General features: G+C 49.1%; 1 protein-coding gene and 2 pseudogenes across 1 annotated transcript in view; all 3 read left to right on the top strand.

Annotated features, from left to right (window-relative positions):
• Positions 1-819: 819 nt before the first annotated feature.
• LOC127187294 (uncharacterized) lies at positions 820-942 on the top strand (annotated as a pseudogene).
• A 497-nt stretch (positions 943-1,439) lies between these two features.
• On the top strand, positions 1,440-1,555 carry LOC127187295 (uncharacterized; annotated as a pseudogene).
• A 4,758-nt stretch (positions 1,556-6,313) lies between these two features.
• Positions 6,314-26,933, top strand: part of Arhgap22 (Rho GTPase activating protein 22) — a 163,573-nt gene continuing 142,953 nt past the window's right edge. Inside the window, exon 1 of the mRNA XM_051141828.1 lies at positions 6,314-6,556. Coding sequence (XP_050997785.1) covers positions 6,505-6,556 — 52 coding nt within the window. The 5' untranslated portion in view covers positions 6,314-6,504. The remainder of the gene's footprint in view (positions 6,557-26,933) is intronic.

A 26,933-nucleotide genomic window follows, 5' to 3' on the forward strand; every position in this document is an offset into this window, starting at 1 on the left:
ATTATTTATAGTTAATACAGACTCTGCACATCACAGGGGAAAGTGACATATTTTGCCTCCCCCACCACTTCTCATTTCTTCTTTTACATTTGTGTTATGTCATATGCGTATATATGCATAAGAGAGAAACATACTATTTGTCTTTCTGAATCTGTCTTTTTATTCTTAACAGGATTTCCAGATCTACCCACTTCCTGCAAATGTTATTATTTTAGGTTTGTGTTTGTGTGTGTGTGTGTGTGTGTGAGAGAGAGAGAGAGAGAGAGAGAGAGAGAGAGAGAGAGAGATTAGGGAGGAAAGTGGGGCCTGTGTGAGCCATGACTACATGTGTGGAGGTCAGAAGACAGTTTTTGGGAGTCCATTGTCCTCATCTGCTTTGTTTTGTCTGCCATGCTGGTAGCCCAGGCTGTACATCTGGTAGCCCAGGCTGCACACACCTGGGAGCCCAGGCTGCACACACCTGGGGACCCAGGCTGCACACCATCTCCAGGCCATCTCCTGTCTCCACCTCCCTTCTTGGCATAGGAAAGCTGAAATTACAGATGAAAATGGAAAACCATGGTATCCAGCTTTTCACATGGGTCCCAGAGATCAAACTCATGTTGTCAGGCTTGTACAAGGAGCACAATTACCACCAAAGCCCTCTCCCCAACCCATAATTCCATCTCACAGATGAAAAAAAATCCCCCTGTCTATATGTATCGCACTTCCTTTACCTGTTCATCTGTTGATGACATCTAGGCTAGGTCCATATAGGTTACTATTCCCTTTGCTGTGACAAAATGCCGGACAAGAACCAACGAAAAGGAAGGAGGGTTTCCTGTTGCTAGAGGCATGGCAGGTGTGGCTGCTGTGTCATATGCGTGTCAGTATATAGTGGATGTAAACATGTTTCTGTTTTGATCCCAAGTGTGGAATATGTAGCACATATAAACATGTTTTTTATTTGATCCCAAGTGTAGGATATGTAGTGGATGTAAGCATGTTTTTTGTTTTGATCCCAAGTGTGGGATGGGGAACAGACTTGTGAGAGATCAGATGATCTTTATCCACTAGAAGACAAACCACCTCGTGTGGGACCTTGGATTTTTGTCAGACGAAAACATCTTAGTACAGACTCTGAGAGGAGATATATGAGCCCAAAACGAGAGAAGGGGCTTTTTGGGTCTTGGTATTGTTTGGCTGTTCATCGCTCCATTTTGAGACGCTCCTAGAGAGAACAGCGCCAGAGAGCACTTCAGGGATCCAGGTTCCAGCTGCTGTTCCAGGTTCCAGCTACAACTTTGGTGGAATTGCTGGGCTGCTGACATCCGGCCGACTACGCCAGGGCACTCACTCCCAGGAACTGACTTCAAAAAGGTCTATTTCTCTTGTTCCCGTTAACCTCTGTTCTCTCCTAACTAGGGTAGGTGGGTTGGAAGGGAGGTATATGCATTAAAGAAGCCCAAATAAATTAGGTTTGGAAAAGGCCAAAGCCTACATTGGTAGGTGGCAGAGAGGAGGAAGGCTCAGTGTTCTGACCTATGAACATCTGGATGATTAGTAGCTTAGCATTCCCTGAAGAAAGGGAAGCCTGAGATGACCAGCAGTCCGGCCCTGCACAGGCATGGGTGGTTAGGCCATGCCCAAGATGGCACCTGCCCAGGGCCATAATGAACAAGCAGGCCATAGCACTCCTGAGACCACTCCTGGCACAACCCCAGAAACTCTGAGACCCTGGGTGCCGAAACTCTGGCTCCTAAGAGAAGCAAGTAAGTGATGGAGAAATGGAAGCAAAATAGAAACAGAAGGACGTGGAAAAGGCGGAACTGGAGACTTTAAGGTAGTGAGGAACAGCCTGATGCCATCTGGGACCGTGGTGGAGTCCTGGCCTGTGCTGCCACCAGAGGTCACATCTGAGCCTGTGGCTTTGCAAGATCTGGAGTCTGTTGCCACCAAAGGCCAGGTAGACTGCCTGGCCTGAGCTGTAGCTCAAGAAGGGCTGCGGAGAACTGGCTCCACCCCTCACCTGGGCATTATGGAATAGCTGGCCCTGGAGGCAGGAGAGCAGAAGAGCTGACCCCAACCCCTAGCCAGGTGCAGTAGTGAGAACAGACCCTGCACACTGTGGGAGTTGCAGGTGAAACAGCTCAAGGATATGAGTTTACGTGATCTAGCATTACCACTTGTCTTCCCTGTGATGGCATGGACAAGAGATACCCTCTTCCTTCCTTGACCCTCATCACCAGCAAAGATTGGGAGACCTGGCCTGAGGTCATGAGAGCAGGAGAGCTATCCCTGCTCCTCACTAGCTGCAGCGCTTGGAAGGATGAGCTCTTCAACATGCCTGGGCAGCATGGTAGAGTTGACTCTGGTGGTGGGGGTGCTTGCAAGTCACCCTTGAGGGTGTGAGCACAGGAGAGCTGGCCCTGCCACTTGTCTGCCATGCAGCGAGATGCTCCAGGTGCCACTGAACACTGAGCTAGGAGGGAGGGGGAGCAGAGTCCAGAAAGGTGGGCTCTACAAGATTCCAGTTCTGCTGGGGGTACAAGGAGCAAAGTGGGTACAGGCCTTCTCCAAGGATCTTAGCATTATAGATCCCATCTTTTAGATAGGTGTGCGATTCCTTCCTTGGGGTCTCCCATCCCCAAGAAAGACAATAAGGAGGAGCAAAACAGGAGCAGCTCATCAGCAGGCAACTGCAAGAACTTGGGCTCAGGAGCTAGAAGCTAGGCTGGGCTCACGGAGACTGTAAAACTACCCAGAGAGCCACCTGTGTCCACCACGGGAGTCAAGATCATTTTCATCTCAGCCCTCTCCTCCTTTGTTTTGGCATCCCAGTCACCAGCCAGCCTGGATGGACTTAAGTTCTTTTCCCTGCGTGGTCAGGTGTTTTCCAGTGAGTTTGCCAGTCAGTAGCTTGCTGTGGGGGCAGGGGGGAGCAATGAGGTCAAGAACAGCATTCCAAGTCCTTGCTTTTTAGCTTGTTAGCCTAATCAGAGGGGATGCCTGGCAGTGCCTTTGCTGAGCCCTGGTGGGCGGGAGGCTGCCTCATCCTGGAAGGAGAGGACTTTTTGCCCCCCGCAGTGGAGCCACCTACCCACTTCTTTACAGTGCCTTGGCTTCTTAATGTCTCCAGTGAGCCTTATGACTTGGGAAACAGCCTCTGCCTCTGCCACCCAAAGGCTCTTTTTGTTCCAGTTCTCAGGGCCCAACCCTGGTGTAAGGTGGGAGGACAGAACTGATGGGAACAAGAACCTATGTAAGCCCCAGGAGCCCCACGTGACTCGCCAGAAGTTCGTGGAGTGTAGGTAGGCGAGGCCACAGGGAAGCGCAGGCCCGCTCAAGCTGCCCCTAGACCCTAGAAGGGATGTAAAATCCAACAGCCAGGAACTAGACCAGGGTCTAAAAGCGCGGGAGGCAGAGCCTCAAAAGAACACCAGAGGGCGCGCCAAACCAAACAACTCAGGCCCTCCTAGGAGAGGCCCTTTCCCGCAGAGGTCAGCCCTAGACAGGAACGCTTTCCTGTGAACGCAGCTCAAGCTGCTGCAGCCTTAAGAGGCCAGCCAAGAACTGCCTGCCGTCATAGCATCATCCCCAGAGGCACCGAGGAGACAGGAAACCTGCATCCTGCCTGATGATGTTCAGCCTTGGTTGCATGCCCTGGTCCTGCCAGCGGGTTCTTCCCATGGGAGCCCGGGACAGGGCCAAAGGCAGGGAGCCCACGGGGTGAGAAGAGGTGTGGCAGGCCGAGTGCTCCCTCCAGGCCGAAGAAGGAGCCCTCGGAGGTTCAGACCAAGGCAGAGAAGCCTGCTCTCCGGGTCCAGATGAGCAGAGCTGAGGTCCAGGTGAGCCAGGACTACACTCTCTCCTACACACAGCAGGGTTCCCACACCACACTGCAGGGACCCTGTGTGTTGAGGGGTGAGTGGGTACCCAGGGCTGCACGAGTTTCCAGACCACAGGCTGTGAGTTCGTGCTTTTTTTTTTTTTTTTAAATCCTCCTAGGCCACATTAAATTGCTGCGTGGCTCGGAGTGCCAACGTTCCACAGTGAGACTCCTCCACCAGCTGCTGTCCTGGTAAATGTGTCCGTGCACAGTCCTATGACGGCTGTTATTAATACCTGCAGGTGGGGTGATATAGGGCACAGGGGCACTGGCCCGAGTCCAGGGCAAACCGATCTGTTGTGAGCATGTTGTGGAGCCATGGCTAGAGCTGAGTCATGCTCAGGGAGGCTTGGCTGGGTGTGGCCTGCTCTTGACCTTGCTTAGAAAGGTGGGTTAGGAGAAGGCTGAGGTGGAGGGCTAGAGAGCAGTTTCTTCCTCTCTTTCACAGAGGTGACCCCTTTTTACTTCAACCCCCAGAGTAGCGTAGGAGTTTGGGAGACCCTCCCCCGACACACACACACACACACCACACACACACACAAACACACACACACACACTTGTAGCAGTCTCCCAGGGTTGTGGGCCCTCTCTGGTCTTGTGGAAAGCCAGCCCCACCCAGTTCCTGAGATGAGATGTGCTGGCTTTAGCCAATCAGCACACCCCACTGGTTTGGATACAGACTCAAGTGGCTTGGTTAGTGCCCTAAGTCAAGCAAAGAAGGGACTTGACGGGGTTCGGAAGAAGTGACGACTCTTGGTTCTTCTGAGACTGGAAAGTCTATGTTAGCCCCTGGAGCTGATGCCAGCCAAAAAGTGGGGGAGGGAGGAGAGGAAACATCCCAGAAGCAAACAGAACTGGAAAGAAACCCAGGCTTGGTTGACAGCATCAACCTGCTGGAACCAGCCTGCTGCCACCCAGGTTGCGAGGCTGTGCCTCCTAAAGGAGCCAACACATGCCCTTTGTTCTTGAATTCAACTTTAACTTTAGCCTCCTGTTCCATTTATTTAAAATAATAATAATAATAACCAGGGTCTCTTATAGCTCAGGTTGGCCTTGAACTCACTATATAGCTGAAAGTACCCTTGAACCCTCTGCTCCCACCTCCTGAGTGGATTACAGACATACTACACACCTGGCTTTGTGTCCTGCTAGGAACCGGACTTAGAGTGTGGACCCAGAACTTTCATTCTAAGCCTTGCTGCAATGGATTTGAGGTGTTCCCACTCGCAGTGTCCCCACTTCCATCACAATGCACCTATGCTTCCAAGCCCTCCACGCGTCTAGGACAGAGTGGAGGTGTCACTCTGCATCTACCAGGGTCGCTGAGGTCTATACCAGCTCCAGGGTCCTCATTTCCTCGGCTCCAGCCCCAGCTCTGCCCTGGAGGCTCCCGGGCCAGCTGGGCTGTCTGTACTCCAGTGCCCCAGGTCATGCTGACCTCTTGGTCCTGGGCTCTTGTAGATTTAGTGCTTGCCTGCTGTTTCTGTCTCCCAGCTATCCATCCCAAGGACAGTCGACTCTCTCCATTCCAGATGCTGTCCATCATTCCCTGGGGACCGGTGAGTGACAGGAACTATGTCCACACATGCTAAAGCGTGGGCCAGGAGCATTCTGTAGCAGCATGGATGCCAGCCACTATCCATAACCCCAAGCTTCCGTTCTCTGTGGCACTGTGGTGGACTGATGCCAGCCCACACTCCTGCCTCCCCCTCAGCCCTGCTCCCCCTCAGCCCAGGCTGGAAAGACCCACCAGTGCTCAGTCAGTTTGTAACTTCAGGCCTGTTACAAGCTCAGCTTGTAGAGGCTAGCAGAGTGGAGACAAGGTGGGGAGAAAGAACATTCTGGGCTTATCCTCCCAGGAGGTCTTCCTCCATCTGCAGATGCGTCATCTGTACTAGGACAGGCAACATTGTGCCTGTCACCTTAGAGCCCGGCTTCCTTGGAAGTCACTAGGACAGCTGTGTGAATGACATTTGATGGCTGCAGAAATGCCACTTGGCTATAATAAATAACCAAGTTTTTTTTTTTTTTTTTTACTTGTTTCTTTGTTTGTTATCAGTTTTCTACAACTGTAAAGGATGTTACAATGATGACAAATTTCCAAAAGTAGAATGGAGAAATAGCACCCTGAGGATGTGACAGAGCTTTTCCTAGGTTCTACCTCAGCCCCTGGACCACACGCCCCAGAGGCCATAGTGTGGACCAGGAGCCACCCTGCATGTTCAGAGCAATTAGATCCATGTTGGTTCCTTTAAAAAAAAAAAACTCTAGAAGCTTAGGGCTCTTAGCCCACAGAGCCGTTGCTTCTGCTGATGCATCTGGCATCTGCTCCCTCTGAGAGGCAGTTGTCACTGCTGGTCCCATTTCACAGATTTGAGGAACTGATACTCCGACTTCCCCAAGTCTGCTCTCGGATCCCCGGGCTACATGCTCCGCAAAAGAAATTCGTCCCTCACAGCAGGCTTCACGTTTGAAATCCAAGAAAATGCCTGGAAAGGGCATTCTAAATATATTTTCTTTACTATAGATACTGATCGCCTGCTACTGAAACCAGGAATTAGCTTGTCTGCCTGAGGATGTGACTGCTGCCTTCGAAAGAAGATACGGGAGAAATCTGCACACTGCCAGCTTAGAGATGCTGCCGACGGCGACCAGCAAAAGAAAAACCTTCGCTGCCAAATACTTCAGTAAGGCTTTGGCTCTGTGTGGGGGGATGGTTGCCTGTGTGCTTGATTTCTCGCATGAGGGTGAGGTGTCTCAGGGCTACTGAAAGAGCCTCCTTGGTCTCGAGGGCTGTGGGCACCAGGAAGCCAGGGTTCCATCTTCCTCCCACTCCCGGCACGGGCTGGTTACTGAGCAGTCAGCCACGACCCCTAGTATCTGTTCTATGTCTGCCTGGAAAACAGGATCCAGCATGACAGCACGCATCAGGCAGGGGTTCTGGGCTCCAGTGGCAGAGGACCACTATGTCCACAGACTGCTTGGACACTAGGTAAAGCCTCCATGGGAAGAGCTGTGAATCCCAAGGCTCCTCCATCTGTGCCAGGAAGCAACCCAGCCGGGCAGTGAGTGGAAAGATGTGGAGGATGGTCGAGTAGCCCCAGGAAGTTCTGGGAAGGCAAGAGTTAGCCACAGTTTGGGACTATTGTCTGGTCTGTTTGAGTCACAGACAGGTGCTGGTCGGGTGTTCCCTGAAGGTGCTGGGCCCTTTAAGAGCTGAGTCTTGTAGGTGCTGGGTCACATGGATGTTGGTGCTGAAGGTGGAGGGTCGTACAAGTGCTCGGTCATAGAGATGCTAGGTCCACCAAGAGCTGCCCTACTCAGATGTGCAGGCACGGGCTGGACCCCAGGCAGGAAGGAGCTGGTTCTGCTTGTAGCTGGATAGAGTTCTCTGGCAGTCTGGACCTGAGCTCTGAGTCCTGGAAACAGATACCATCAGTGGCATCCTCAGAGCCCCCACCCACTCCCACCCATCCTGTGTTAGAAACTGAAGGAGTCTTCCGACTCCCCATCCTCCTCTGCGGACTTCTGCTTAACCAGCCTTAGGTGGACCACAGGCATCAGCATATGTTTATGGCACTGCTAGCATCCGGCGAAAGAGAGCGGAGCCACGGGGCTTGGACTCCAGCCCTGCCTTTGCCATCCTGAGCAGCCGAATGTGGGGTGAGGAGAATGTTTCTTCTTTCACTGAGGCAAGATTGGGTGGGCTGGAAGCCACGACGTGCGCCCTGGGCTAGATGCTAGGTAGAGGCTCCATTAGAATCAATGCACAGAGATCTGAGGAGAGATCTGGCTGGGGGCTGAAAGGATCAGGGTATCTGACACACTCCAGGTGTTTTCCTCCAGCTGGGGTCACCGTGTCATCCGGCACCATAGGAAAAGCCCCGGCTTTTGTTGGGGGAGCCAACAGCCAGATTTGTCTGATCTGATTGGTTGTCATCCCCTACCCAACCTGCTTTGGAGGGCACGCACCAACCAGTAGAGAGAGGGACAAAGGAGATGTTACATGAGAATTTAACGAATAAGATTGTATTGACTTTTATCTTAAAGTAAAATTCACGTGGCAGCGAGTTAGCGTTTCAAAGTGTAAATAAAATCCAGCGGCAGCCCAAACATGCTGCTTCCCGTTTGGCCGTGAATAAGACTAGCTGATAAGCATTGTCATCAACCATGTCATCCTGCAGGGACTAAGCGGTCGCCCTCCCAGCACAACCACCCCCCCCCCCAGGCACCAGTTTGCTTTTCTGTCTGTGTGGAGTTAACTGCTGCACAGGTCTGACAAATGTGTGTGTGTCTCTCTGTGCCAGGCCTTTCACACCCAGCATGTGATGTCATCCAGGTTCTTGTGTGATGTAGCAGGTGCCTGAGCTTTTCTCTTTCTGACTGCATTGGATTTAAATGATGATCATCTCAGACACTTAAGTGACTGGGGATGGGGGAGTGGGGGTGCCAATGTCGTTTCACAGAAGCCTTCAGAAAGGGAAGGTGGAAACAATTTCTCTCTTCCCATCCTTGATCTAGTCTTCACCCCCTGCTCCCGGCTTAGTCAGGAGGGTTCTTTTCAGGACCAGAACTAGCTAATATATATGGGATTTATAGACTGCAATCCAGCTAGTCCAACAATGTCTATCTCCAAACAGAAAGTATCAAAGAATCTGGGAGTTGACTGGTCTGGGTCCAGATGCCTCAGCTGGTCTTCAGTTTATGTCAAAATCCCAAAGAAGTAGGCTCTAAATCCAGCTAGGGACTAGAATACTCCAATGCTTGCCTCGGCAGGAGGGTATGTGAACTTGCTAGTGAGAGTTAGGGCAAGCAGGCAAAAAGCAAGAGCGTCCTCCTATGTCCTTCCATAGGCCAACAGAAGGTGTGGCCCAGATTTAGGGTGGGTCTTCCAACCTCAAATGATCCAATCAAGAGAAACCCCTCACAGGCATCCTCAGATGCTTTGGATTTTAGTTGATTCCAGACGTGGTCAGACTGACATCTGAGATTAGTCATCCCACCTGTAGAGTATTACTAAGGAACTAAGTTTGCTCTTGACTATTGCTTGCAGAGATTTGGGACAAATGTACAGTTTGTGGGCATTAAATTTCTCGGTTGTACCTCATATCGTCACCTTGAGCACCTCCATTTTGCCAGAGGACCTGCGGGAACTTTCCTTGTAGCAAGAAGCCAGAACTGCTTGACTCTGTCAGATGTTGTATGCCCTGTGGAAAGGTCACATAGTTTATGTTCTTAATTCTGTTATGTTAAGAGAAAGGGGTAAAAAAAATATACACACACGGCATCTCTTGGTGTCAGTTGTGCTCCTGAAATGAACCCTATTTCCTAATGCTTTATATTTTTGTATCTCACTGGGATTCACTTTGCTGGCATTTCTTCTTGGCACTGCTGGGTATGTTCGTGAGGGAGGGTGGGCAGCGGCCTTCTTCAGTATAATCCATTGCCTGGCTTTGACATCAGAAGAACAGTGCCTTTGAAGAATGAGTGGGAAGCAATCCTTATCTTTGTCTGTCCTACTTGGGGCTTCTATTGCCATGACAGAAGCAAACTGGGGAAGAAAGGGTTAATTTCCTTTACACTTCCACATCACTGTTCATCATCAAAGGAAGTCAGGACAGGAATTCAAACAAGGCAGGAACCCAGAGGCAGGAACTGATGCAGAGGCCCGGAGGAATGTGCTTCCTGGCTTGCTCATCATGGCTTGCTCAGCCTGCTTTCTTATAGAACCCCGGACCACCAGCCCAGGGATGGCCCCACCCACAATGGGCTGGGCCCTCCATTGTAAATCACTAATAAAGAAAATCCCCTATAACAAAATCTTCTGGAGGCATTTTCTCAATTGAGGTCCGCAACTTTTGGGTGACTCTAGCTTGTCCAGTAGCCAGCACATTGTCAAAGTTTGCTTTCTGTTGCTGTGATGAATGTCATGACCAAAATCACCCTGGGAAGGAAAGGATGGGTTTGTCTCACACTTGGAGGTTAGTCAGGCCAGCAGCTGAAGCAGAAGCCACGGAGGAAAGCTGCCTACTGGCTCCTCCTCTGCCTCATGCTTAGCTTACACAGCCCAGCGTCCTAGGGATTACGCCACCCATGGGTGACTTAGTCCTTCAACACCAGTCATAAGTCGAGGCAGTCTCTCCCAGATATGCTAAGGGTGATCTGATCTAGATAAATTGTTCAGCTGAGGTTCCAGCTTCATGGGTGACTCTAGGCTGTGTAGAGCTGATCATAAAACTGACCGGGACAGCCCTTTGATGAAGGGATTGGAAGCTTCATTGTTCAGGATACCCGTCATTGTCATACTGGGACCCTGCCTGCTACGTGGGTGCCCCACAGCTTCTTGGCAAAGGTTGTTCACGGAGTTCCTTTACAAGGCTCTGTGCATTCCCTGGAGTTGGGTCAAGGTTTCCCTTTTCATTCCTGATTCTTTTTATTATTGTTGGTCAATCTGGTTAGAGGTTTGCTGAGCTTATTAATCTTCTCAAATAACTAATTTTTCTTTTTTTTGCTTCATTGATTTTTCTCTCATGCTATGCTTTTTTTCTGTTTCAGTGGTGTCTGAATTTATGTTCTCAGCTTTGTGGCATCCTCTTCATTTGATTTGGGCCTGGCTCGATTTTAGGTAGAAATGTGTGTTATTGATATCCTAATGGTAGCACTTGAGCTTAAAGTTGGGTTAGCTTTCAAGTATTTGACAATTTCCAGTTTCCCTTTCTGTTCTTATTTCTAATTTAATTCCAGTAGAGTTCTTTTAAGCTTACTACAAACTTACTTTATAGCCTAGCATATAATCTACCCTCGGGAATGGTCCAAGGTCCCTGAGAACAAAATACGCCTGTGTGAGGCACGCCTTGCACGCCCAGTAAGTCAAACTAGTGATGTGTCACACCTTTTGTGAAGCTCCTGGTGGCTGTCTAAATGCTCTTCAGTTACTGGGATCAGGGAATGAAAATCTTATTACTTAACTCTCTAGTCTTATTACTCCGTCACCTTTTGTCCAGCAGTGCCAGGACAGGGATTTTGAGGCTTTCTTCTTAGGCATGTACACATTGATATCTAGTGCCCCTTCCGTGCTAGTGTCCTATCACTGTGACAAAACATCCGAAAACAGAATCAACTTGCTAAGGCTTTGAAGATGGTTCAGTAGGTAAAGGCTCTTGTCATGCAAGCATGAGGACCTGGGTTCAAATCCCTGGAAGATATTAAAAGCTAGACACATGGCACAGCTTCTGAAATCCCAGTGCCTGCTGTAGGAAGATGGGAGGTGGAGGCAGGACACTCTATCGAGGATATCTAGCCACCTAGCCTGGTAAACACAGCAAAGGTAAAAAATAAACAGACATCGTGTCTGAAGCAAAATGGGGTGGCTGAAGGTTGCGGGGGGTTGGGATGGACAGCTAATATCTCAGATTGTCTCTGATCTCCACACTCACACTGTAACACACAGGCACCCACATTGACACAAACATGCACATGTATGCATATGTCCACACACACCTGAGAGAGACGGGGGTGGGGTGGGGAGGGAGGGCTTGCAGGCTGGTAAAGTGGCCCAAACACTGGAAAGAAAGGAAGCTGACCTCTGACATCCATGTGAGCACTGTGACATGTCCACACATTCACACACAACAATAACGATAACTGTGATGAAGTTTTAAAATCAGCTTACTAAAGGGGAAAGTCGTGGTCACTTGTCCTCTGCTTTGGGTCCCTGGCAGCGCAGTACCTTTCCAGGAACGTGTGCCAGAAGAATGTTCACCCACTGCAACCAGGAAATAAAGACAGAGCGAAGAAAGGGCCAGAGCCCCACTGGCTCCTTCAAGAACATACCCCCGCCCCAGTGACTGATCTCTTTCCACTAACTTCCCATCTCTTTAAGATCCAGGGGCAACAAGCCTTCCACTGTTTAAGCCTGTAGGATCTCTTCAGATCAAGCCATAGCAGCGTGCTGATGTGTTCGTGTGTTAGTCCCCATGAATAACCGTGTCTTAACATCTCTTTCCTCAGCACCTGTTTGATCATGGGTTGACATGACCAGTTCCGGATGGTGCCACACATCTTTTTCCTTTCACTTTGTGACTTCCTTTCAGCCAGCTCTGAGGGTCTCTTATAGAGAACATGTGTGTAGGTGAACTTTTTAAACTATTTTACTTGGGTTTCTTATACTTCTACTTTCCTTCCTTCTCCATTCCTTCTCCCTCCTAATTACTTTCAACCCACCAACACGAGGTAGAAGGGAAAGGTTAGTGAGAGAGAGGCAAAGTTCTCTTTACTGCTTCCAGCTGTGTAGAGTTGTTGGGTTCTTTGGGGCAATACCAATCTCAGTCTTTAGGATATCCAGCAGTCCAGCTAACTAGCAAACAGCAAACACAGCATCAGGAAGAACCAGCAGCCCCTTGCTTTTTCTCCTCCTCTTCCTCCTCCTCCTCCTCCTTCTTCTTCATCTTCTCCTTCTTCTTCTCCTCCTCTGACCATCTCCTCAAAGCATTTTCTCCAAGCTCCCTTCTGTCTCTGGGCTCTGGTATTTATATCCTTTCAGAGTTCTCAGAGTTCAGCTATCTCAGCTGGCAAAGACCATGCCCTTCTCCAAGCCCATATGAGACACTTATCAGCTGTGGACAAACTAAAAGCAGCCCCATATCCTACACTTGGGATTAAAGCAAAGGCATAACACGACTCGGTTTTTTAAGAAGCCAAAACTTCCACTACACATGTGACTAGATCTCACAATTGTAAGCAAATAGTATAGATCTGAGTACGTTTCCCCCCTGAATTCTCACAGGAGTTTCATCCCCAGTCACACATTAGTGATATTAGAAGGTTGCAATTTAATCTGTTTATGGGAAGTGATCAGTATCTTTAACATGTAGAGTTTTTGTGTATCACTTAGATTGTCGAATATTCCCTTTAATCCTTTTTTCTATCCTATCTGCTCTTCTTCCGTTTTGTTTTGTTTTGGGGGTTGTTGTTGGTTTTTGTTTTTGCTTTTGTTTTTATGGCTGTTGTCTTGCCAGTGGACACTTCTTTCACTGTTTCCTCTAACTCAGATCTGCCAGCACATACATCTCTGTCTCTGTACATCAGGGAAGGCTGCCACTTTGCCTTTCTCACTTTTGAAAATCAGCCTTGCCATAGGCTGGCATTGATTAACAGTTTTCATTTTTCTTTCAGAACTTTAAATGTCTCCCTCCACTTCTAGCTTCCATTGTTGAGAGGAGCTGTCAACTGCTAATCACACCGGCACTCTTCCACTTCCTTTGTCTTTCAACAGTTTGATTGCAAATTCTGCATTTCATTCTCAGAAGCAACCCTGGCAATGTCTATCTGTCCCCATCCTCCTCAGTGTTAGAATGCCCCTCCCCTCTATGTTCCTCCCTCCTTTCCTTTCTCCTCCTCCTCCTCGGGATCCTTGTTATGTGTGAAAAATAGTAGTTTACATCAAATTGGAAAGTTCCAGTCTTTTTTTACCAAGTAACTTTTCTATTCCTTGTCTCTTCTTTCTTCATCTGCCTTCTAATGCATCTCCATATTGACAGAAATTCTTGTTGCTGTTTTCCATATCTCTGTTACTCTGTCCTTTTCCCTCAGCTGTTTTGTAGCCTGTGGATCCCCTGCCTCTGCTTGGGACCTGGGCATTACAGACCTGCTCTACCAGGAGCAGCCATATTGAATCGTCTCTGCATCTCTGCCCTCAAGTGCACTCATTCTTCCTTCTATCCCCCACATGTGCTGCTGTGCTCACCTTGCAGACTGTCATTTTTGTCATTCTAACTCAAGAATTTCTGTTCCTTCTCTCTCACTGAAATTCTATCACTCCATCAGTCTCATATCTCCCTGTGGTCTTTTGCAGTTTTCTTTTAGCTTCTTGAGTGCTCTGGTGGGAATTTTCTTTCTTTTTTTTTTTTTAGGTCTTCATCCAAACCCCGAGGGACTCAGAATTCCTAAAGAGCCCTGTCTCCCTTTGGCTTTATATACATCTTTGCTGTTGCTAAAAAAAACTGGTCGTTTTACCTGCTTATGGTGTGGCTTTTCTCAAATACCTGGCAGGAAGCAGCTTAAGGGAGGAGGGTTTATCTGTTTCACCAGTTCACTGCAGAAGGCTGGGGGCTGGGGCTCTGTCCATGGTGGTGGGAACTGAGCTGCTTTTGACTCAAAAGATGAGGAAGTGGTTGGGTCAGAAGAAGCAGAGCTACTCTGTGGCACTTCATGTGTTAGCAGGATCTCAGTCCAGTGGTGAGTCCTGGCAGGAAGTGGGGGCAGGGAGCCTTCTCCAAGATGGTTTTCAGTGAAATGGCTCTTTTTTTTATTGGGGGAATAGGGTTATAAAACCTTGGGGAAGTGAGTAGGGTTTACGAGGATGTATGTACATCATTGGACTAGAGCTGAGGTGCTGGGAATGCTCCTTTGCATGGAGAGGAATTCCAGATGCAAGCAGGACATATCCTGAAACTTGGCTACCAGGCTATGTCACAACCTCAAGGGTGGCAGAGGTGGGGGGGGGGGGTCACAAGGCTACGTGCACCAGGGCATGCAGGCTCAGAACAGAGAGGGAGTGATCCTTACTCTTGCCTGTGTCAAGATGAGATTTTGGGGGTTTGGGACACCTCTCCACCTCACTCTTGCTCCAGGACAGTCCTGCTGGTCCCATGACTCACTTGCCCCCCAGTTGAGTTGTTTGCCTGGGCTAAATCTGTGACACCCGTCCCTCCCAATATGCTGGCTCTAACATCGCTGTTATGTTTGCATTTTATTCTTGTTTTGGCTTTTAAATGTGGTTTCCTCGTGGTCACCCTGTTCCTGGGTCATATAGTAATCAGCTAGGAGTTGATTACTCTCTTCTTCTCCTCACCTTCTGCCAATGGATCTGTGGGAGGACATGGAACTCTCTCATGTTTGTGTGGTCATTAAGCTTATCCTAGCTCTCCATTCCTGCTGAGTCCGTGTGTCAGCAATGTGTTCAGGCTTACGACTGCAAGAGCATGTGGGCACTAGGGTTCTCTCTGGCCCCACTGCACGTGTATATGTAAGCTCCAAGCATGAGTGGTGGTCTTCCCAACTCCCTACTGCCTAGACAAGAGAAGCTGCTTGCATTCTACTGAGTATGACTGTTGCTGACTGCTCACAGCTCACAACAGGAGTGAGTGAACCATTCCTGCTTTGTGTCTGGCTTCCATGATGGTTCCATCCTGGTACCACCTCTCTGAGAACTGAGCTAGAGTTCACTGGCAAGGTGCAGCCCCAAGCAAAGAAGACCACAGACTTGTACCGGCTTTTCTCAAAAGCTCATCAGTTATTTCAATTAAAAGCATTTTCTGGTGGTTTTCATGCATTCGGTAAGCTCCTGGAATCCAAAAGTAATTGTGTTTGTCAGTTTTGTCTAGATTTATAATGGTAGCTGGAGTCTTGCCTCCTACTTTTGTGTTTTGGGTTTCCCTGAGTCTGCTCTCTTAGGGTAGAAGCCATCCTCTGGCCTTGTGGCTACCCTATAGGTGCTCATGGCAGCATCACTTTGGATAAGGAAGGGAGGAGGAAGAGTTGGTTAGAGCTATTTGTATAGCGACTGGTCACCTAAGTTATACCTGACATATAGCATGTATTTAATTACTGTTGAGAGAATGTGTGACTACAAGAATGAGTGAGCAGCGCAGGGAAAAACTAATGCAGGTCATGTGGCCTTGCTGAGGCCCTGAATAAGAATAAAAATGCTGGGTATAAAAACACTGCATAACACTTAGTAATGGACAGGGAGATAGTGAAGCAACTGGGGCTTCAGGCTGCGCAGTGGATCAGTTAGGTTGAGTGATGCAAGAACATCTTGCAAGGGGTTGTGGATTTGGCTCAGCGGTAGAGCACTTGCCTAGCAAGCACAAGGTCCTGGGTTCAGTCTTCAGGTCTGAAAAAAAAATCATCCCGCAAAAGCCAGCACCCTTCATAATGATGGTGAGCAAACAAACAGACACAGACATGCATACATGTGGGGGCTTTCACACACACACACACACACACACACACACACACACACACACACACTAGCACTCATGCTGGCCTCTAAGTTAGAGACACCTCTTGAAGACACAGAAAATAGATCAAGGCAGATGTTAGAGCCAGCTGCTACTTCATGCTATTTAGGTGAATGGCTGGGGCAGGGGGTGGGGGTGGGTGAGGGGTTTCAACCTCACTTGTCATCCCCTGGGAACAGTTTGGTTTCTTTTTTGACACAGGGTCTCTCACTGGGACCTGATCCTCAATGGCTAAATACACTGTCTAGTCAGCCCTGGGATGCTTCTCTCTCTACCAAGCTCATGCCACCATAACACTAGTGCTGTAAGTTCAGAGTTAGGTGCAGCAGGTTGCTAACCTAGCTGCCTCCCCAGCCACTCTATATAGAAGGCCACTGGCAAATTCCTGTGGGGGGCGGGGCATGGGTAGGAAGAAGCACTGTCATTAGCCCCTGAGTTCCAGATGCTCCATTGGTAAGAAATGACTCAGAAGGTAGATTTTTCCCCCTTTCCTCTTCATTTCCTCTTTTTATGCTACAAGCAAACAAAATTATAATAAGAGCATTGGGATCATTTTGTCCTGTTCCCAGCTCACGTCGGCAAGTGGACTTGGCCCTGAGATGGCAGTGCTTCCATTTTGCTGGGGAGGAAACAGAGCCCCAGGCAGAAAGCATTGAAGCCATGTATAAATGTGGGTCTCCCCAAAGCTCATCTTAAACAAGAGCCAAGGTGGAGGTGTGGTATATTGGGAAGTTGAGCCAGGAAGCAGGGCTGTGGCTGGAAAGTGGCCGGACAAAAGGAAGGCCACCACTGAGCCATGGGAGAGACCACTTCTGTACCAACAGTGCCCTCGCAGGGATTCTGGGGAAGGCTTGAAAGCCTCCAGTAGAAGGGCCATGGCTTCCCAGAACCCTCCTCCCAGTGTGCTGAATTCATTTGCACAGGCTCAGAAGGGCCTGGTACTAGAAGCCAGCCAGCAGTCAACTCACCCAACAGAGAACTCATCACTACAGCTGAAGCCAGAACTAGCCAAAGGCATGGGCATGAAAACTTAACGCTTTGCAGAAATTACAGCCTATCCAACCAGGAGTATTCCCCTCCCCAGGGTAGGACACTGTGTGAACTGGATGGCCCAGGGCACATGGAAGGGCTCAGGGGGACTCTGGCCCAGTGCAAAAGCGAGAGAAACGGCTGAGGGGAGAGAGGAGTGTGGGAGTAGGTGAAGTAGCTTCCCTCAAGGCAGTCCCAGAAGCCCACCCTGGGAAGTCTTTCCTGAGCCTGGAAGTCCATTGCTCACAAAACGGGGAGAGGGGCAGGGTGGTGTGCCTGGACAGTTTAAGAAGAAAGTTATTTCCTCACAATTCTGGAAGCCAGAAGATAAAGGTGCTGGCAGGCTTGTTTGTTCCTGCAGCACCCTCCTTGGCTTTGACTTTGGGTTCTATCCTTTCTCCGTATCTTCTGTGGCCATCCCTCTATCTATGGCTGTGTTCTTGCATGCTTTCCATATAAGGATACCAGTCAAGCTGGATTAGGGCCACCATATGACCTTTAGCCACCGCTGTGAGAGTCCAGTCTCCAGCAGGCACATTCTGGGGCTTGGAGTTCTGGCCTATGGGTTTGAGGGGAGCTTGGGTCAGCGTCCTTGTTTGCCTCAGCTTTGAAGAGCTATGAAGAACCTGTGCCCAAGAAACAGTGCTGGCAGAACCCTCAGCAAATGTCTAGACAGATAGTTTGCCAGGCACACTGCCCTCCAGGGAGCCAACGGAGGGCTGAGTCAGCAGCTTTTTCAGAGAACCAACTTCCTGTGGTAACCTCTGTTCCTGCTCAGCTGGGGAAACAAGATCCCCGAGGTGGGTGGAGAAATTAAAAACACAACAAGCCCATGGTCTTCTGTCCTCTACCCTCTGCATCTGCCCAACGTCTGTCAGCTCACTAGTGCTTACTCCATAATATTATTCTGTCCATTTGGGTGGAAAAGAGGATGCTAGACTGTTCCTTACAGAGCCATGGTGAGAACAGAGTATTTAACAGAAAGTAAAGCTCACAGAGGGTTCTGGATGAGCCCTGAATTCACAGGAATTCCCTTCCAATAATAAGACTGTTATTAGAGCTATAGTGTGTGTGTGTGTGTGTGTGTGTGTGTGTGTGTGTGTGTGTGTGTGTGTGTGTGTGTAAAATGAGCAACCTCAGGTGTCCTTCCTCACAAACTACCCATTGTTTTTTGAGGCAAGGTCTTTCACATTCCAAGTAAGTTAATTTGAAAAGTCAGAAGTCCCCAAAGATCTGCCTGTCACCACTTCCCAGCACACACCGTCAAGCCCAGCTTTTTACATGGATCCCGGGAATAAAATCCAGGTCCACATATTTGTAAGACAAGCATTTCAAGAGCTAAGCTATGGCCCCTCCAAGTCCTCTTGCAGTTTTTTTTTTTATAAAAAGAGTGAAATGGTGGAACCTCGGACATAGGGAACCCCATCTGGAGCCTGGCATGCCATCAGCCACTTCCTGCAGGGTTATGGAAAGAATTCAGGCAGCATAGGGGAGTGCTGAGCACTCCAAACTCCCATCCCAGGAAACAGAAATAGCTGCTACCATCTTCCGAGGCCTCTGAGACAGCAAGCTTCTTTCCTGTGAGGAGGGACACAAGGAAATGGCATCCTGAGCAGAGGCTGACACCCTGTGCAGTGCACTTGTCACCATGCCCATGTTTTCAGCAGCACGCCGGTGCTCCTGGAGACTGCAGGTTTTTGGAAGGTTGGGCCTTGGAGGTGGACTGAGATGGACATCACACTGGGGCTGGGCACAGTGGACCGGGAGGAATTGGATGAAAACACAGGCACATGACAGCCTCAGTCGAGCACTTGTATCTCTGTGGTTTGTTATGGCTGTCCTGTTAGGGCAAGAAGGGTGGAGCTCTATGGCCCCAGGAAGACCAGCCATCAACATTGACTCCTTCAGGAGAGGGTGTACCTTAAGTAAGAAATTCCCAGGGAAGAATGTTTCCCCATAGAGCTAGGTCAGCATTATGGGGCTTAAGGCCTTGTCCTCCTGGTAGGGACAGCCAGGGGCCACCTTGTATTGCTCAAACTGGCAGGCTGGGCTTGAGATGACAGCATAGCCACCTCCTAGCCAATGACTTTTCACATATCATATACCTTGTTCGACCTCGTTTTCCTCTACGATATGAAGAAACGAAGGAGTTTGTTCCATGTATAATGCAGGATAGTGGTCCCTACTGTGTGGCCTGTGCTTAGCAAATAGCACCTGATAACAAGTGTGATGTTTGTTAAAGGCAGACACTACCATTCAGGCACAGTGTGCCCCTGGCCATGTCGCGTGTAGAGCTGGAAGCAAGGGTATCTTGAGCCTAAGGATAAACAGCATCCTCCACCCCAGGATGCTCACGAATGATCAGCTTGCCCTTTGCAAGGAAGAGAGGAGAGCTGAAGTTCGGCTGCAGATGCTGCTTCCCTCCTCTCTGTCAGAGTACAGTGCCCATCCTTTCCCCAAAACAGACTCTCCAGCCGATTCACATGCAGGACCAGCACCCTGAGTCCAGACAGGGCCTTTTAGAAAGGACAAGGGGCCCCTTCTTCCTTCTTCCAGAATGAGCCAGCCTTGTGCCCAGCCTACAGCTTGCTAATCAATGAAGCTGGTACCCCGAATGATGCCCCAGATAGCTCCTCAGCGAGTCACATTGTAGACAGGAAGAACACTACCCAGCCCTACCCACAGCTCCTGCTGACGCATCCTCATCAGAAGTTATCACATGCTCTTTGGCATATCAGAGGATGCTAAAAGCCAGAATTAAACATTTGCTAACAGGATCAAGCTGCTACGGCAGGGGCCACCACTACCCTTCTGCATCCAGTTCTACATGGTCCAGAGTTCCTGCTCCATACATAGAACGTGCTTACTCCAAACCCTGTTGTGGTCACTGACCCCGTCCTCGAGAGCTGGATTTTTTGAAGGGTGACAGCTGTCTTTGGGCATCTGCTTTGCTCACTCAGATCCCCCAGTATCAATAGGGCACCCAACAATTCAGTTCAAGTCGTGTCTAACATGAGCTGCACAGGGTGAGCACATCACCTATGGGACTATAGACTATAGACTCAGACTCGCAAAACTGCTTTGACATCTGGTGCCCATCACAAATGGGTGCCTAGGCCGCCCACCCTTTTGTCCTCTCAACTCCTTATTCCAGGTTTCCCACAGCCCCTCTTGGTTTCTGTAGCTCCCTAGGATGATTCACAAAATTTAAGAATACATTGATTTTATTATGAGAGCTACATCCCTAGACAAGCTGATGGAGGAGACAATAGACCAAGGGCTGAGGGAGGGGTAGGAGCCTCCACACCCTCTTGGGACCAGCCACGTACACGGAACCTCCATGTTTCACAAATCTGAAAGCTCCCGGAAGCCAACCATGGAGGGACTTTAAGATGACATCATAGGAATGACTGAGCACTGCTGGTTAAACTTGATCTCCAGTCCCGCCCCTAGTCACCTAGTGGGTTCATATGGCAACTGACTCCACTCCTCCAGAATCGCTGCATTAACAGAGACTCAGGTGCCGGCCACACAATCCTGATAGCCAGAATTAGGTCCCCAAAACCTAAATAAAGATGGACAGAGAGAACCAACTCCCCAAAGTTGCCCTCCAACCTCCACATGTGTGCCATGAGAATTGTGCATCACCCTCTCCCCTAACACACACACACACACACACACACACACACACACACACACACATGTGCACACACACACGCTCATAAGAATAAACAAATTAAAATGTTTTAAACACTCAGAAGCCTTCGAAAAGCAAAGCTCCCCTCTCTCCCTTCACTCAGGAGCTTCCAATGAGCACCACGCTAGGGATCAAGAGAAAGTCTCGCCTTGAGTCACTCCTGGTAGAGTAGTCATTGCCTGGGAAGTGAGGGGGCGTCACTCTGTTCATTTGATCCTCACAGCCCTGCCAGATGACATTCATGTCCTCATTTTAAAGAGAGAGCAGGAGCATGAACATGGTCTAGCCACGCTCAACAGTGACCCGGTGGACATTGGATGTCAGGACTGAGTCACTGAGTCAGGATGTCAGTCACTGAGAGCTACTCTCACGGCCCAACATATATCGCATGGAGAAAGAAAAACCACCCTAACCACTAATAGTCTCAGGAAGTGGTACTTTGTGATCCGTTTGACTTCCTCTGAGCAGTGTGAGAGCAAAGGGCTCCCAGGGACGCACTGTGCTGGCTTCCTCTTTGGGGCTATGCCCCTGTGGACACTGTGGTAGGACCTGCGTGAAGCCCAAACCCACCGTGGTGATTGTTAGCCTGTTAAGCAGGAGTTTGGCTTGTGACCCAGGTTCCTGAAGCATCACCCTCTTACTTCCAAGTACTGTGAAGGGAAAGAGGTGTCAGCAGACTTGGGCCCCCAGAGACCTAGCCTGATTAGTCATTGCAACCAGATGCTGTCTCTGGAAGAAAATACACAGCTCTCCACAGCCACTCAAATCTCTGAACCTCGGTCCAGGCCTTCCTGAAGTTCACTGAGACGATGCAATTGTTCAATTAATCCCTAATAGTTGGGATTGTTGGAGTCATAGCTGTGCAAGGGACAACATCTTTTCCTAAGAGATCCAGTGGGAGTCCTGGGGAGACAATGATACATGCACTCCAAGCTGCTGTTGGCCAGCCCTCCTCCTCATTGTCACACAAGACCCCAGGTCTCTTCATCTCTGGCTAGGTGGAAGAACAGCAGCCCCACCCTGGAAGACATCAGGGCATCCATCCAAGGTTGATTGAGTGCAGAAGGGGAATGCCAGCCTCATTGTCAGGGACCAAACAGGACCCAGACAGTCCCCAGAGGTGACCAGACAATGTCACCTAAGTGGAGGTCCCTGGCTCAGGTTGCTCCAGGACCAAAGGCTTTTGTTCTTTTAAAAATGAGGTTGGCTCTTGCCTTCTGCTAGAATTTAAACCACATCAGCATCTCTAAAATGGATTGCAGGGGGTTACTAGACTTCTTTATTTTTTCCTTTTCTCAATAGGGCCACATTGAACAAATGCTTCTGTACCTTTTCACTTAAATTTTTAATAAAAGAAAAATATAGGGGCTGGAGAGATGACTCAGCAGTTGAGACTACTGGCTGCTCTTCCAGAAGACCTAGGTTCAATTCCCAGCATCCACATAGCAGCTCACAAATGTCTGTAACTCCAGTTCCTGGGGACCTGACACATAGACATACATTCAGGCAAAACACTAATGTACATAAAATGAAAAATAAATCACACACACACACACACACACACACACATACACACACACACACACACACACAGGGACTGGTATTTCCAGCTTAGCCTGGGCCAAATTTTAGGGAGGTATAGATGGCCTGGTGGCATTTCAGCTTCCAGGCTCCAATTGTATGACCTTTTCTCTGTCCCTAAGGCCCCCTGGAACCCCAGGGCTGGGGATGCCACAGAGTGCTGTGCCATAAGCTATATCCCCATTGCCCCACCTTGCTTTAGATGCGTCTCTGATCATCTCTTGCCTAAACCGCTCCCACCCTCTTGCTCACCATTCTTGAGCCCTCAATGAGGTCATCTTGTCTGTGTGAGCGCCATGCTGGAATAGGAACTACAGTCTGGGGTGGAAAGATGGCAGCCAGTGGTCGAGAGACGGATATTGACTTTCTCCTAGAGGCAATGGACAAAGTCTGAGGAACACAGCAGAGTCCTCGGCTCACAGACGTTCTGACAAAGTCTATTGTTGCCATCCACACCCGCAGCAAGATGCTGCCTGTGCTCTGCCGGGTCACCACCTTTCTGTGGCAGTTCGGGCTTTCTGTTCCTTCCTGGGATTTGTGGGTGCTGCTCATTACAATCGCCGCTGTTCATTGGTTTCATGGCTTTTCTGAACTAATTTGGTAAACTATATATTTCTTTTGAACAGAGATCTTAACACTGCATGGAGAATCTAGTCTCTGTGGTGTCTTGGCTCCCACCTTCCACACTCAGCTCCACATCTGACAGCTGTGGCCTGCTCTTTACCTTATACTGAGAAGAGCCTGAAGACCACAGGGAGGTGACAGCTCATGGTTTCTTCAGGCTCATTGTCATAGTTTGTATCTGAGGTGTTCTCCACAGGCTTGTTTGTAATGCTTCTTCCTTCCCCCAGCTCGCAGCACTTTCTTGAAGGCCAGTGTGGCTTTGGTGGTACAGACTGGCAAGTAGGAGTGGGTCGATTTGCAATTATACACTGGTTTCCAGCTGTGGTCTCTGCTTCCCGGTCACCTGTATGTGAACACCCACTGCCTCACATTCCCACTGTCATGCCTTCCCCACCACAGACTCAAATCACTCTGAAACTGGGAGCCAAGATAAACCGTTATCCTTTAAATGGTTTCGATTGGGCATTTTGGTTACAGCCAAGCAAAAATACTAATATCACTGCCTCACGCATGTTCAACATTGTCTTAAGCTCTTCTTTCCAACCCACCTCACCTCCAAGCCTTTTGTCTAGACCTTCATGTTAGGCTAGTTTTGTCCTGTTATCTACTGCCCGAGGCCCCAGTGACCAGAACATTTGTCTTGACTGTGTTTGAAGAGACCCTTGCTCCCTGCTGTGCACGGGAGAGTCCTGCATTAGGGAGGTCAAGGTAAGATCCCAACACACCTCCCTACAGTGATGATGTTGGCGTGGAGACTCAGGTTCCTGTGAGGTTTTTGCTGAGCTTGACAATGGAGCAGGCCTTGAGGGTGGATGGGTGGGTGGGTGAAGTTGCCAAGCTGTGCCTACTGATCTGCAGATCAGGATTCTAGTTAAAGATCCACCCACCCCCCAGGCCATGCAAGCTTAGGTTAATTTTTATTACATATATCTAATTAGTTCTTTGAGGATTTCATACAAGTTTTGATCATATTTCCTCCCTCTTCATCCCCCAGTTTTCCTCATACCCATCACATATTTCTTTCTCATCCAACGTTGTATTTCTCTGCTGCCTCAAGGTCAATTTCTGCTGCCCAAATATTCTGGGATGTGTGGCCTTCCATTGGAGCATGGTAGAGTTATTGGCGGGGGGGCTATGTTTTTAAAGATAACTGACCCTTCATCTCCCAGCAATTAAGAACTGCTAATGATTCCTCATTAATTTTTAAAGCTCTAAAATGTTGCCTCGTCGTCTTTGTCAGCTTCTGTTGTTATTGTTGTTGCTGGTATAAAGGAGAAGTCTTTTGAAACTCCTCCGTGATTTCATTTCTCAGCTATCTTCTGTTTACTTGCTCTTTCTTTTTTAATTGGTTTGTACTTGTCGTAGAAAAATGACACGTTCTACATGGTGATCATGTAGTTTCACCTTGCCCCCCCAACCCATTACCTTGGATCCACTATTTATTTTCAAGTATGCATTTTGTATATTCTATTCAATGTTTTTAGTTGGAAGTTTTGGGGTCTTGTCTTGGTTTTTCCATGAGACAGCTTAGGGAGTAGGAAGTCCATAACATTGCCAGAATTGGAATTTACTGATAATCGCAAATTCTGGCATCCTCCTTCAGCCATACAGAGAATCTACTCTTGGGTCGTACATAGCATCATAGGCTGGGTCCTCTGCACACTGTCCTCTCCCACTGCCAGCTCTTTCCTCAGCATACCACACAGTGAGCCACCACTTGAAAGCGCTCCTTATCCCGGCTCTTGTGATGCCAGCCTCTCCTGTCAGGGTTCTCCCCACCTTCTCTGCCTATGCTGTTAGGGCCCTTAGCTAAACCTCCCTCTGACAACCTGTAGGTGCCGGGGCTTTCCAACTTTGGTCTTGGTTTCTTTTCCTTTTACATTCTTCTTGGTGGTCTCTCGCAGTCCCAGCTGTGACTCTCCTGTTGTTTGACAGTCTTATATCTGCATCTCTTCTCAACTCTCCACTGGACGTCCTCTGTAGTCAAGGCCACGGCCCACAGATGGGACCCCATGAGACCAGCTTGGTTCTAAGGACTAGCAAGAATGACACATTTGGCTGAAGTTGCCTCTTTGTCTTCACTAATGATCTAGGATACGAGCGCAGTTGGGGAAATGGTGGAAAACCATGCAGAACCATGCTTGACCTGAGTGAGAGCTAAGGCTATGGACTTATGCTATGTCTATGCTGCCTGCTTTGTTAACAAAATGGGTGATCACAGAATTGGTTATGGAGATGTTCATTAGTGTCACATGACTGTGACAGTGGTAACAGAGACTACATAATGGTGTTAAGTACAAACCATACTTTGGACAGTCAGGGAGCCTAATAGTGCCTGGGAATCAGCTGAAGGAAAGAAATATGAACACTAGCGCCTAGTGGAGATGAGAGACAGATAGCTAAGCCCTGAGTTAGGTTTCGAAACAGATCAGGATAAAATAAAGATTGTGGGGAAAGTATCTTGGTGGGAAGATCTCACCCAGAGGCATCCCTTAGGTGAGCAAAAGTCACAGTCAGAGTTGACCAACAAGTCTCCTGAGAAAACAGAGTGAAGGGCTAGAGAGGCCAGGTCTGGAAAGATAGCCAGTGCCTTCTAGGCTGAGAAAACTTGGTAGCACAACCAGGGAAATAGGGAAGGAAGTGACTTCAGTTCGAGAATGGGCCAGGGGAGACTGTGTGTCTGCACTGGTTTCGGAAGATAACGAGGTCAGAGAGATGAGGAACAGGCAAGTTTGGATGGAGGGCTATGACGTAGGCTTCAATTCCAAGGAGAAGGCAACCAAAGCAGCCAAAGGCAGGAAAGGGCATTTATCGGACATTTACAGGACTCTTTGGGAGTTGAAGCAGGCTTGGCATATGGTCAGAAGTGGCAGTGGCTGAGGAGGGCCTGCGTGCTTGCAGCACAGGCAAGCAGGGAAGCTGGTGCCCTGCTGCAGGACACCACCCTACACTGCAGGGTGCGGTTGTCAATGCAGAACACTGTCCCTGCTGCAGGCTATACAGTTGCCCTTGTCCAGGTTAGCTGGGCCTGAGTCATACAGCTGTGTCTAACTCCCTACTGGGGGCCAAACGGATAGGTTCTTTATAGCTTCTGAAGAGGAATCAGGGATGTTTCCCCAGGTCATGAATGGGCTGGATAGTGCCCAATGGCAACTAAGTTCTAACCAAGAGAGCAAAAGACTGGGCTGTCTGTGGCCTTGAGCAAGAAACCAGCAAGGGATGAGACTAAAAATGTCAGAGGCAGGGAAATGACTGGAAGCAGACAGAGGTATCAAGGTGAAGGGCTTCTTCTGGGAAGGTCTGAGTAAGGATAGAGGAGACTGAGGGAGTGAATGCAGAAGGGAGCATGGGGACAATCCACTCTTGCCCCCTGCTCAGGTCCCACCCAGCCTCTCTTCAGCAGCTAAGGACCATACTTGTTAGTTAACAAGAAGAACTACCCAAAACAGTGACTGTTTCCTCAAACATAAACGTTGGCCTTGATTTCAGGGAGGCAAAGTCACTTCAGACCCTCACCGGATCCCTCTGAGATTGGGGGCTACTCATCTTCTGGGCAGCCCATGATGGCAGCCCTCCCCTCTGTGTGCCACAGCCTGTCTCAGGAATGATGGCAGCTGCTTGGACTTTCCATGTGTCCTTGTCTCACAACCAGGAACACCTTGTTCTGATGGAAAGACCACACACCCCTCTGTCCTCTCAGCCCCAGACTGATAGAACAAGGGATTCTGTCTGACCAATAGCCGTTGGTACGCTACAGGACCAGCCACTCCCTCCCCACCTCCCTTAGTGGCCCAGCCCAACACATGTGCACAGACAGAAACATCCCCTCCGAGAAAGGCTCAGGAAGAATTTGCAGCTAAATGATTTCGCTTTTAATCTGAAAGCTACTTCATGCAGCAGAGTCCCAGGCACTGGTCCAGGTTAAACAAAGACACTTAGGTGAGCAGTGTTTGTCCTGAGCTTGACATTTACAGAAGTTTAAAAGCGACACACATGAGCTCTGCTCTGCAGAGCACCCCCTTCAAGAAAGAACTTGCTACGTGAGGGAGTGGGGAGGGTCAAGAGTGGGGTGAACCAATTGACACTGGCTATTTGTTTTCTTGGGGTGTA

The sequence above is a fragment of the Acomys russatus genome, chromosome 3 (genome assembly GCF_903995435.1).
Source record: "Acomys russatus chromosome 3, mAcoRus1.1, whole genome shotgun sequence".
NCBI classification, from domain to species: domain Eukaryota; kingdom Metazoa; phylum Chordata; class Mammalia; order Rodentia; family Muridae; genus Acomys; species Acomys russatus.